This window comes from Coccinella septempunctata, chromosome 3, assembly GCF_907165205.1.
Source record: "Coccinella septempunctata chromosome 3, icCocSept1.1, whole genome shotgun sequence".
Classification (NCBI taxonomy): Eukaryota; Metazoa; Arthropoda; class Insecta; order Coleoptera; family Coccinellidae; genus Coccinella; species Coccinella septempunctata.
In genome coordinates, this window is record NC_058191.1 from 36,523,431 (window position 1) to 36,536,904 (window position 13,474).

The 13,474-nt window shown below is 36.5% G+C and overlaps 1 protein-coding gene across 5 annotated transcripts in view; it reads left to right on the top strand.

Annotated features, from left to right (window-relative positions):
* Window positions 1–13,124, top strand: part of LOC123309989 — a 33,494-nt gene extending 20,370 nt beyond the window's left edge. For 2 of the 5 annotated variants that reach the window (XM_044893320.1, XM_044893324.1), the window contains 8 exons: window positions 4,952–5,184; window positions 5,477–5,638; window positions 9,394–10,131; window positions 10,185–10,860; window positions 10,916–11,138; window positions 11,419–11,573; window positions 11,637–12,289; window positions 12,581–13,124. In XM_044893320.1, the coding sequence (XP_044749255.1) occupies window positions 4,952–5,184; window positions 5,477–5,638; window positions 9,394–10,131; window positions 10,185–10,860; window positions 10,916–11,138; window positions 11,419–11,573; window positions 11,637–12,289; window positions 12,581–12,745 (3,005 nt within the window). In that variant the 3' untranslated portion in view covers window positions 12,746–13,124. Of the gene's footprint in view, window positions 1–1,567; window positions 1,980–4,951; window positions 5,185–5,476; window positions 5,639–8,355; window positions 8,480–9,393; window positions 10,132–10,184; window positions 10,861–10,915; window positions 11,139–11,418; window positions 11,574–11,636; window positions 12,290–12,580 lie in introns of those variants that run through there. The other 3 variants (XM_044893322.1, XM_044893321.1, XM_044893325.1) reach the window with 3 other exon arrangements.
* Window positions 13,125–13,474: the final 350 nt, after the last annotated feature.

Here is a 13,474-nt window from a genome sequence, read left to right on the forward strand (position 1 = left end):
TGTTATCACTCCATAAAAGGCATTGATTAATGTGAATGCGTAGGAATGCTTGTTTTTATTAATCTAAACATTATTACCCTAGTTTGGGAATTACGCAAATCCAACGCAATGATGTGACAAATTGAATATTTCAAAATGAATAAATTGAGATTTTTGAATGAAATTGTGTTTTTAAAACGACGTGGCATAGAGAAAAATGTTATTCTCCATTCCTTGCGTCTCACTGTTGAAAGTACATGCAGGTATAGTGTAGTAACACTTCATGTATAGTAGGTACTCGGGTACTCCACTTTATTACCTTTCGCTCTTCACTTTTGCAACAAAAATTCACATGTAGTCAATGTGACCTTGAATTACTATCGAATTACTATCCAATTGGCAGATGGGGTCACGTGTTTGTCGTCTGCCCATGAGCTTGGTCTCTTTTTTAAAAATTAGTTCCTAGTTACTCTGCATGAACTCATCATTATATTGGTTAATTTGTTGGATCTTAGTTTTTAGGAGCTCTTCATGAACCCACTTAATCCGTTTTTTGTTATGACTGTGAGCATTGAAGACGAGAGGATATACAGCTAGCTCCCTGGACTTTCGCAGTACTTCGTTAAAAGTAACAAGTCACGTGACACACGAAGTCGCGTGCATGATTTTTTTGGATTTTGGTTGCCTTATTTTAATCCTTTTCTCACCAAAGCCTAAAAATATGCATAACTAGAATTTTACGATCAATTATCTTTCGAAAGGTGTATCTTCCATCATTAATAAATTTTCAAAACCATGTGATTAAACCTATTCATGCCTTAGACTTTCACACTCTACCTGAGCTACTCAATCACTGCGGATGTCATAATAATCATAAATTTCACTCATCAGTTCCGAAAAATCCTGAGAACGTCTAGACTTGAATTGTGCAACGTAGACCTGTGGGAGTCGATCATAAAATGAGACAGAACCAACTTTGGTTACTTGAAGGAGGTTCAGCGAGAGTTGTCTTTATGTCAAATTTCGAAATACATGAATACAAAACGTGTGCATTAATTATTGAATGCTTTATGATACCAGAACTCACTAACATTATAATTGTAATTAGGTAATTCAAATTGATTTTTCGGCAATCAAAAATATTGATAGGGATGCTTGACTGCTTAGAAAAAGATGGTTAGGTAATTTGTTGCGAAAATTCAACTTTCAATTTCCCCTACTGGATGTAGGTACTTGAGAAACACTTCCTATTTTTCTGAGTATAGTTAATAACCTGGGTATAGGATATGGATCTCCCTTTAACCATCTACCAGAACACTGCTACACGCATCAAGTCACAGGAACTTAGGTGAAACGAATGAGACTTTATATCTGTTGATCTTCATATCCCCACTTTGATGTTTCAATAGAGCGAGTACCAAAGTACCTCCAAGACTGTATGAAGAACATTTTTTGTCTTAATAGCGAACGCATGGTCCGCATGCCATTACCAGAATGTCACAAATTACCAGTCCCCCCCTCGTTATGCGTATATGAATTATGGTTCCTCAGGTATCTCTGTGAAAGTCTACTACTACTGGTACTACTACTCCGTTTTTGTGCGAACGCCTGCCAATTGTTCTATTCTATTCGCCATTGTTACATCATGTAGGAAAGTTTAAAAACCTCCCAGTTAAATTGGAATACAGTAAATGAACAACAGTTACAAAATAATTGTTTATGGTTCTTCGCTGGTTCTCATGTAAATGTATATTGTGAAGTGTTCCTGGAGTTGCTCGAATGTGATGTGAACGGTTGCCGACTCTGGTGGTGTTTGATGTCGGTTCTCGATGTTCGGGGTTGAAAACCGTTGAAATGTCAACATGTTATGGCTTCCGGTCGTACCGTTCGGCAGGTTAAACATGGGGAGAAGTTGCGTAGGTCCCAGAATTCGTTGAATCCCGTCTCGTCCCTCGAGAGTACCATAAATCATGGCAAAGATGCCAAACTGCTCAAAATTGGTGAGTTCCCATATCAAACAGTACACTCAATCGAATTTTGTCAAACTATTCCTAGTATTACAATACTACCTATTTATCAATGGCAAATCCAATTTGCAGACGGCAAAATATTAATAGGGTTACAATAAAATTTATTGGAAGTTACATAATCTTTTTCGGTAACGAACAATATAGTACCGTAAAACGGGGTTACTTTGAACCACGTGGCTACTTTGAACAAAAAATAAATTTCGTTATATTGACTCATATTGAAATAATCATTAGGTTTAGCGACATCTAGTTTTCACCACTCAATTCGTCATACATTTAAGAATGGTATAGCAACACTGGTATGAAACTTATTTCTATGAAGGAGGCAATCTCGGCATTTCATTTCTAATCTAAAAAAGTAACGTTCGAAAAGGTGTGCAAACTTCTGTTGCTGCAGCCGTAAGTATTTACACTAAATGTTCACAAAATATATTTGCTACAACAATACATTTTCATAGCAGAGCTATATTGAAACAATTTGAAATATTTCAACTTACTTTTTTTGTATGAATTTTTTATTACAACAATGAGGTTAGACATCGTTTTCGGGGTTACTTTGAACCGTGTTCAATGAAGCCCTAGCACGTGATCAATGAAGCCCCAGTTACGAATTAGCTCTATTATTATCTTGCAGAAAATGGTCCGCTCTTATAAAAGAAAAACTCGAGCAAGAAAATATGCCAACTTTACACCAGAAGCCTTAGAGAAAGCTCTAAGTGAAATAAAATCAAAAAAGAAGTCTTTGCGTAAATTTGAAAGAAACTATTCAGGGCGTTGAGCGAAAGAACATATTCAATTACGATGAGACAAACCTGTCGGACAATCCAGGAGTAAAAAAATCATCTTCGCTCTTACCTGAAAACTTTGAAATAGATAGCTTTCAAACAGTGCAACAGTGCCAAATATTAGTTTAGTTCCTTTCATTTTTTATTATGTTAGAATTCTGTTGTTGATAATAAAATACCTCGTTTTATGTAAATTGTGTATTTCTGTTGAATAAATTTTTTTTTCTTCCGAAAACAAGAAGTTTCTAGTTTTGAAGTGTTCAAAGAAACCTTATCTGTGGAGTTACATTGAAATTGCATGGTTTCATTATATGCTTTCAAAGTAACCCCGACTGCGGGGTTACTTTGAACAGCCACAAATTAATTAAAAAAAAATGTTATTGATCGTTTTGAGATCTCATTTTTTTGTCATTAGAAAGGTCGAACTGACGCCCGTAACATATATTTTTTTGGAATTTTTCATTCACTGCATTACTGGAGATATATAGATTCAAAACAAAAAACCGTTCAAAGTAACCCCATTTTACGGTACTTCTGAAGAAAAAGTGACACGAAATAGATAGGATAATATGAACACCCTTCTAGATCTCATTTTGTATCTATTAGGAGAGGAAATATAAACACCACACTATAAAATATCTACTTGTGTAAGAGGAACAGAGAAAAAAAAGAACAAACTCTTTTAGACGTAGCACATTTTCATTGATAACAACGTTTTTCCAACTTTTTTCATGGTCATGGGTCATGGGCAAAGTGAATGAGGCTGAGAATCAGTTAAAGTTAAAAATATACTGTTTATTCGATTGATTTGAAGTTGGCAATACCTCAAACAGATTCAAACCCTAGTCGAAAAGTCCATTCCGATCGACAAATTTTTAAGTCAGTCGTACTGGAATCAGTGTAAACATGAAGCACTCGAGAATTGAACAAAACAGCGGCAGAAAAAGCTGTGAACAAGGATGCCGTACGAATAGTGCTGACATCAGAGTTGTAAGAAGGCCAGAAATACTCTTTCCAAAAAAATTATTGTGGTACTATAAATAAAAACCCTTTGGTGCTCACTGCCAACTCATGTTTTACGAAGTTCTTAAAAAGTTATACTTGATAAAGAACCTAATTGACAGACTGCTATCACATAAACGTCTTCTGCCAATGGGATTGTTTCTTTCTTAGGTCTTATTTCTAAGAAAGTCTGCGTAAACCCGACATAACCTTAATCCTTCCACAATACCTATTTCATTGTAAAGATAAGAAGAACAAGCCTTTCAATTGAGCAACCTCTGTAGATTCACTGATTCTCTCACTTGTCGTCATATTTCATGTTGAAATGTGTAAATTGAAGTATTTCACAATTTCATTATTATAGAGATTCAATCTGCAAATGTTCCCATTAGCAAATCGCCTGAAAGTGCAACAGTCGAGAAAAATTCAGGAATATTTAGTGTATAGAATGAATAACTAAGAGCAGATGATACAGATACAGTCTTGCACAAAATTTAAAAAGTATAAACCCTGAAATTCTTCAGGTTACCTTCCACTGAACATACATTTCCAGAAGACAATTTAATTCACATAGAGCATTAAATCGAATCAAAAAATTTCGAATTTTTGGCTAGATGAATGAGTAAGTTGTTCAACCACCTTAAAATGACCTATTTTTCATCTCTCAAAGACTCGTGTTTTTCTATTACTCTCCAACCATATTAGGTACTCAAGGTTACCACCTGGTCATGTGTGTTCCAAGAAAAATGTTAAACCGAATTCATTAAGCAATACAGTATGAGTTGAACGTTTGTTCGAGTCCAATGAACTCAGTTTCATCGAAAGTTATTCGGTTATAGCAATTCGGAATCTCTAAAATGTGATATTTCTAGATATTCAAGAACTCCAATAATTTGCAAATCTCATATAACAAGCCCAGAGTAAAGAAAATAAGAGAATGAGAACCAAAATTATTCAAAATCGCGCGAAAAATTGATTCGAGTAGAATTAGGTGATTGAGTATTATCTTCAACTTATAAAAGAAGTTTTAAAAGGTGTGTCGTGTTGAAAAACCATCGTTATTAAAAGTCATGTAATAAATCCTATTTTGCACTTTGAACCAATGTTTATTCTCGATTTTTATGAATTTTCGATAATGGAGGAACTTTTTTTCAGTTGAGGTTGATGGTTATGGGCCATACAAACCAGTGCCACCCCCAAAACCGCTTCCGCAGTTACCCTTGGCTTCTCAGCAGTCAGGTTCCTTCACACCGCCTCCCTACAGAATGCCCCCATATCCCCTGTACAATGAGGCAAACATCCCTGGTGCAGCAGGCTGCGATGGTCAACTGAGCGCTTCTCATTCAAATTCACAGCAGGGACTCCAGACACATTCCAGCAAATTTCCGGTGAGCTTTCAATATTAGTTTTCATCGGTCGGTAGTTTTTCCATGATGTAATTATTATGTCGATAAATTCATTATTGCCGATGAATATTGAGATTGGAAGAACCGCCTGGGATACATTCCAAAACGTTCGTGAGCATAAATAAACATCGATATGTTCGTGGAAAGTTATACGACAAAAACGTCTACGACCCCCATGATCTTGAAGTTTATCGAATTCAATGAAATCTTTATATGTAACTCCATAGGAATTATTACCCGAGTTGTAGTTCCTTGACTTTCTATTTCATTACAGATCGAAAGGGAAGTTATACTCTCGAGTACCGATAAAAACTCAAAAATACCTATTCTACACGACTATAAGAAGAGGACGAAAGGTGTTGTTGCTCCAGACGTACCACCCAAACAAATGGCTGCCTGGACTCTTTCCAATGGACAAACACTGTCGCCAGATCAGGTTAGTCTTTCTACAAATTTTTCATATGGTTATCTTGTGAAGGTAATAGTGTATTAACTTCACCTTATCAAGAGTGTATAGTGATACATTTGGTTCAAAATCAAGGGGTTGTGCTCACTCCCACACCGTTAGGGTGTTGCAGTTACGGGGATGCAAAGAGTTGTTCACCCTCGAACAGAAATTGACAGGTCCCAGCAATTTTGCATGTTTTCCTTTTAAAGCCGGAAAAACGCGGTGTCAAATTTTCGTTGGACCACACTCTACGTATATCTTTATAGTGTAGACGATATTGATCTAGAAAGGGTAGCTCATAAAAAAGGGCATAAGTGAAAACAGGCTATGTCAACATCAACATCTTGATATTCATTAATTCAAATTCTTCCCAAGGATATTCATGATTGATATCGTTCAGCAGTCGATGAAATAAATTATGTTTTTATATGCAAAAACTCTTCTGGTGATGAGATAGATTACAACAACTTCAACGCTGCTTATTAGCTGAGAAAATAACTTCGACCCATCTTGAATATTCATTTGAAACTGGTTGATGCGTTTGAAACCGTTAGTGTGAGGTTTTCCTTCCTGCCATAGTCATGGAAGAGGTGTTTCTTTATTGGTGTGCGTCTTCTTAATGGCTGAATAAGTAAGTGTTGAATTTTTTCATGCAAGGAGTTGAGGTCAAAACGAGGGGGTTGATACTCAATGGTAGTAAAAACAATGAAAGCGAGCAAAGGTAGTACTACAGCCTTTCTCGATAATCGTATAAATAGTGAGAATCGCAAAATTGGATTGAGAAGAACATATCAAATGGAGCTCTGTGAACAAACTAAATACCCCCACATGAGTATAGATTACAGTTGTGCTAACCTAAGACAAAAACAATTTCGATAGTACCTTCAAGAAGGCCTTTCAACTCATTAATAATCAAGGCATTCAAAATGAAAAATTCCTTGCATGTACCATATTTCACGTCTTCAAATAAATTATTATTACCAAATATTATAGAGTTAGGTTAATTTTATAATCTTTGATTCTTACTAGTCGAAAAGAGTCGATATCTTTCCGTCTCAAAAATGACGCCATTAATTCAAGCACGTTTGTTAAACTGAGATTATCATTTCTGGTATAAATCCCATCATTTCTTGATACTTTAAATTCTGGAATGAGTGTAGAAGCAATTGCTTGCAGTTACCCCAAGTTCCTGTACGAGATGCTTCTGGAATTACAAATTGAATTTGTGCCAAAATAGTTTGTAATTGATCACCTGCTATAGAGACGTTGTTAGAATTTGAAATACATCGAAAACGATAAACAAACCCTATCTGATAATACGTGAAACGAATGTATCTACCAGAACTCATAGAATAATTCGAATATTTATTGTATTTTCATATCTTGTTTGGTATCAGGTACGTGGATATCCCAAACGGACAGACAGAATACCTATATGAATTAGAAGGTTGTAGGAATAGAAAATAGGGATTTTCTATATTTATCTTCAAAACACCTTAACCAATAGATGTTTCGAGTAGATGATCGAAGTTGTTCTTAAATATTCAATTGATGACTTAATGAAAATCCATAAACCATAAACTGAAATTACGTTACCACGTGTAGTGGTTCAATAACTTATTGTAGTGGAAATTGGGTAATTTCAGTTTTTAGTTTAATTCTCCAACATTGCGTTTTCCAGTTGTAATGTTCTATAGCCCAACGATATCTCACATGCCGCTGCTCCCTCGTTCAGTAACCGCAAGAGCCGATCTTGTGTAACGGTTGCAGCTCTTGCTCATCCACCCCATGAGTATATGCAGCCTTTTCACTAGTACTAGAGTGATTTCACTTTCTTCTAACTACTCTTTGTAAAACCCAAAGACGACTAACAACTTCTTGTTGAGTTAAACCTTCGTTTAACAACACACTTATTGTTCAAGTTGAAAGGCTTTAAAAAGCATGTTTAACTGGTGACAATTTATACTACATACTATCAGATGAGTAGTACTAGCCCATTATCTCACATAGGGACTATAAATATTGGGGTTGTTGTAGTTTTTTTCTAAATTAATCTATAAGTGTCATGAGGACCATATTTTGTGTGTAATACACAAACGCCTTTCCATTTGGTACCTATATACAGCAATAGTGAAAATTTTATTCAAGTGCAAAAAAGTAAGTTTACTATCGAATATCCACTTCAAATTTTGAGCAGTGTATTTGCGTATGCTTTCAAGACTCACTCATACACATCATAATAAACTATTTTCCACTTGGTTCAATCCGTTCATTAATAAAAATTCTGGATCCAAAATAGACATCGGTAAAATTTGGTCCATAAATCGTCAACGATTCTACTGCGTGGTACCTCATCGACTAGTTTTAAAATTGGAAGAAGTACCTACTTAAGTACTCGTCTCAAAGTTCATTAACGTCCAGCCGAAATTTCTGAGGAAATCACTCCCGGAATCGAAGGAAAAATAAAATATACTATTCGGAACGGAAAATCACATGAGAGAGGTAAATAATGAAGGATCCTGCACCGAATGCATAATGAACAAGTTAATGGCCAACAATGGAGGAGCACAATTAAAGAGCACTCTTCCATTCTTCAGGTATGACTAGAACTATACAATTGTTTGATTGCTGCTTCACGGAAAACTTCGATTATAATCTTGGGTATAATTTATATTCAGCTTGGATAGGAGCAAACACTGTTGTTTCTTCATGTTGGTTTCATGAGCGTACTCAGTATGTATTCGGCCTTTGTTACGGTAGTTGGTCTGTTACTGGATTACATTCATTCAGAATAAAATGGTCGAGTTTGCTCTGAACAGTAATGATACTGTAAGTTTTCAATTATTACCTAAACCTCACCCAAAACTCATCAGAAACATGTGGGAACATAACTGGCATGCCCTGCCCTCTCTTTGTCCGTTGACCTCTCACATTATTCATAGAATTACATGTTGTGGAAGATTTTTAAGCTCTGATGTCGGTGATCCTCACTTCTATAGAAATCTATGACAGAAAAATATTCAAAATCATTCAGTGTTTCTTTCGGATGAGTAAAATGAATGACAACGATATATTTCTCCTTGAAAATAGATTTTCTCCCCCAACAACTGAAACATGAAAACATAACAACTACAAAAATTAAATCATCAAGTTTTCTGAAAATTTACCATTTTCTACGCAATTTTATTTTCTCTCAAGTTATTTCAAGACCAATGGAAATTGGGGTTCATTTTTGTGAAGTACTTTTCTCTGAATAAATGAAGAACTTCATTTTGTATTCTTGCCTCACTCGGTAGCCAATCGTCTTTTAAATTTCAAGTTTTATATCCCTTTTGGTCATCATCTACATTCTCTTAACCAGCACTGATTGCGAACTCAAAAAGCTTGAAGACGTTTAGGCACATGGGAACCGTATACAATCAATTATCTATTCCATAGGACTTTAGGTCATGATCGGCGGACACTTATTGCAGTCCACTCTTTCCTAAACTCATTCATACAGTGATATCAGGTTCAATAAAATTTCCGTTTGGATCTGTAGACATAGAAAATAATTTGTCAGATTTAACTCTAGGCTAAACCCTAGTATGTTAGGATTTTCGATAGATTTGTAGATCTGAAACCTTTTACTCAATTGTTTATAATCTCTTGGGTGGCCAGGAATACAAAATCGCATAATATTCAAGAATGTTCTATATACAAATCTCATGAGCAGCAATATTCACAAACACAAAATATTTCAGACACACCCCAACATGGCACAAACTTGTCACACCAGTGATAACACCTTTTATCGCCCAACTTACATACCATCACAAGAATGTTACAATGGCCAGACTCCTACGTCCACTGGAGCAGTACCGAGGCAGACTTGGCAAGGAGTAGATCCTAATAAGCCAGCTCCTAGACCCTTTGCACCATCTGAAGAGTATACTAATAACAACCAATCAGTATCAGTTCAAATAGAACCTAATAACAAAGATAATAACCAGAAGGAAACACCGAAATCATCGAAAGGTATGACAAAAACATACCATACGATAAAAGACATGATATCGAGTAAATTCAAAAGTAGCAAAGACCAAGAGGAAAGAAACGAAGAAGTAGGTCTTAATAACGTGACAGATGAACTGAGAAAAAGTCAAAGAAATCTTACTGAAGAGCAGAACGAAGTGAAGAGGGTCCAAGAGCAAGGAAATTTACAAAAATCTAAAATCGATTCGATGCAGCAGCAACAATATAATCAGCATCTCATTCAGCAACATTTTTTGGCTCAACAGGCCCAACATCAGTTTCAAACCAACAATCAGCTCAAACTACAACAACAGACTATGTATCAGCAGCACTTAGCTCAAGCTAGATCTCAAGAGATGCTAGCAGGAAGAGGAGACGAGCAGCTGTACTACCAAACATCTTATGGTGGAAGTTCATCCAATCGTATCATGAACAGACCACAAAACTTCGTACAAATGCAACAACAGGTACGTTTTTCTTTATGATTCAAAGTTTTCCACATTCTAATAACTTTATTTAGGCTTTCAATAAAGATGGAATCAAGGATGATAGAACCTCTCAGCTCTCTCCAGATAGACGCAGTATACAACAAATTGAGAGGGAACAACAAGTCAAGACCTTCGAAGCTAGAAGGGCAGCTTCTCAGCCACAACTCCTATTGGATGAGATGAAAACTGATCTCACTGATAGTAGACCTCAACCTCAGGCGGCTGTGTCTAGTAGAAGAGGATCGTATGGCAATCTTGTAGACATGCAGATATCCCCTGGTGACCCGGGTAAAGAAAGCGACGATGGTGGTTTTCTGAGGCGGAATAATTCGAGAGAGAGACAACTCGCAGATAAGAACCATCCAATGGATAACTCAAATCTAGATTCTACTGGAAGCAGGGAGAAGGATAGTTTGTCAGAAGTACTCCAGGGTACACCTCGCAAAAAACTGGAGGGTGAGATTGGCAAAATTGAGGGTGTATATAATGTTGGACAAAGAACAAAACCCGATGATGACCAGAAGAATGGTAAGAGGAACACGGCAAGTTCTGGTGCAAGTTCTGATTATGATAAAGCTGGAGGTCAGTCATCATCAAATGTTGATTCAGGAAGGGGCAGTGCAGCATACAGCAGTGGAAGGAGACAGACAGATATCAACAGCGATATTGGAGAATTAGCGAGAAATACCTACAAAGATATATCATCAGGTATGTAGACTCGGTTATTATCAGTGTACCATATGAATCTGATCTATTATTTTAGGACATGATTCAGAGTGGGTTGACGTTGTGGAAAATGAACTTAGAAACATATTGGAGCCAAAACTGCATGAGTTATCCCTGCATGCGAATTCTAGTAACATCGCGAATTCCACTATCAGTGAGAGTATTTCCTCTATGACTCCACCTTTACCACCCTTGTCTCCAGGAGAACAGTCGTCAGCAACTCCTACCCCCAGAAATTCAACTAGATTCAAGCATAGCAGGTGAGCATCTTGGGAATATCCTTTGTTTTTTTGTAACAGAGCCTGTCTGAGGATTTTTTGCCTCAGAGACAGTTTCTACGAGATTGGTTTTCAAAAAATAAGTAAATACTTCTTCCTCTAAAACTTATTGATGAGATGTGAGTCAAAGTGTCAGGTTCACTGAGCCAGATGGCAATTTTCTGGATTGGAAGGACTCCACACTTTCTCAAACGTGAAGAGTTTTGACGTTTTCGCTCCTATTCCTTTCGTATTCATTATTCAAATGAATAATTCCTTTCAGTTTACCCTACGGAAGTAAGCCAGACTATGAAGGTTATCAAATGAAATCTCATCACAGAGAAACTTCAGGTAATTCTAGGTGGAATGGAAATTCATCCCAGAAAAATAGGTACACGAAGAAGATGGATCATAACGCATTGTTCAGGGGAAAACCAGGTGAGTTTAAACAACAAAATTTGGAGCAGAATCTAAATTGAACTTCTTATTTTTTTTTAACAGTTTTCGGCCTAGATAACACGGACATAACATCTACCACAACGCGATCCCTGGATCTAGAATCGATGCTAGATGGCCAAAGCGACTCAGACGAAGATAACATAAGTACAGCTGATGCTAGAACTATCAGAAAACAGCTGGAAGGCCTTGAGAGTATGTATTCAGAGGTGTTGAAATTATTAGGTGTGAAGAAGAACGTGGGAAGATACCAGCCTTCTGATCCCAGATTCAGCAAAAGGAGATATGGCAGTATGTCCTCACTACCTTCAAGTTCGGTCAGCAGCAGACCAATTAGGGATAAGAGAAAAGCCCACGAGGATAGGAAGAAAGTTAGAGATCTGAGAGGCATCAACAAACGCTTCCAAAGATTAGAATCTCATGTAGTAACCTTGGCAAGGTCTGTTGCGCATTTGTCTTCAGAGATGAGAACTCAGCATATAATGATCCAGGAAATGGAGAATATTCGAGGGGAGATAGCGGCTTTGAGAACTCAAACTAACATGCTGAATGTGAGATCACAGTCGTCCTCCAGGCCTACCAACAGTTCCAAAGATTTGCCGAATCTGGCGAACCCGACTAGGGTCAAGAAACTCACTAAGTTTTTTGGAGATGAGCCGCCATTATTGAGGATGTTTTTGAGGAAATTGGGCTATGAAGTGAGTACAAAAACTATTATCTGCTTTCGAAATATCGTAGTCGTTGTTGACGTTGAATATTTGACGATGAAGTTATGGGACTTTTTGTACTATACACCATTTTGAATTATCAACGTTTCTGATGGATATTCGTCAGCCTTCTTCAGTGATTCTTTTGTTTAGAAGTGAGATTGAAACAAATACTAAACAAAAACTACTTCGGCATACGAATGTTTGTCGAAGCGTTGTTTAAAATACTACAATATGATGGAAATCCTATAATAAATATTTATAACCAATATTTTTTTCCAGAAATATGCTAACGTCTTCGAGAATGAACGGGTGGGAATGGTGGAATTGCCTTATATGAGTGAGGAAAGACTTCAAAAAATGGGCGTTCCTCTAGGTCCCAGATTGAGAATCATGCAAGAAGCCCAAATTTCAGTTTGTAAAGATAACACTTTGTGCATAGTATGAGATGTTTGTATATTATATAATTGTATATATTCTCGTGTGATTTTCTCAAATGATGACAATATGGCGGCTCAATTGAAAGACTTCGGATGATAATTTTATATTTAACATTTAGGGTTAAGTTTTAAAGTGTAGCATAGTTTCAAATAATTTTATTCTCGAATTTATTTATGACCTTTTATATCACTCATAGACGAGTAATTGTTATTCATTGAATCGTTCATATATTGCCAACCATGCCAAAGATATATCATTTGTATCAGTATCACCGAATATTTTAAACACATCTTTCTTTTTTAATATTTTACCGATTTTTCTTCTATGTGAGAAGAACAACAAAAATTGAGCTGTAAGTAATAATAAAATTGAACAACTTTTTAGAGATGTTACTTTTGATAAAGTTCTCCAAAACCCGAACTGCAAAAAATGGAACAATTGACCCCCCTACTAAAATCACCTATTTGCTACTCAGTGTGTTCTAGTACTTTCTTAGGATATGGAGTGCATGCACAAGAACTCGATTTCGAAAATCTCGATTTTTTGGGTCAAAAATGAGCAAGGGGTTAGACCCCCCTAAAATGACCTATTTGCCATTCTGCCTAAAAATCTGGATGTTCTATGACTGTCCTCGGATATAGAGTTCATAGAATTTGTTTTGAAGATTCCAGAAAACCAAACAGTTGATGATTCAATAGAGAATTGCACTCCAGAGAGTTCTTCGAAGTCAACTCG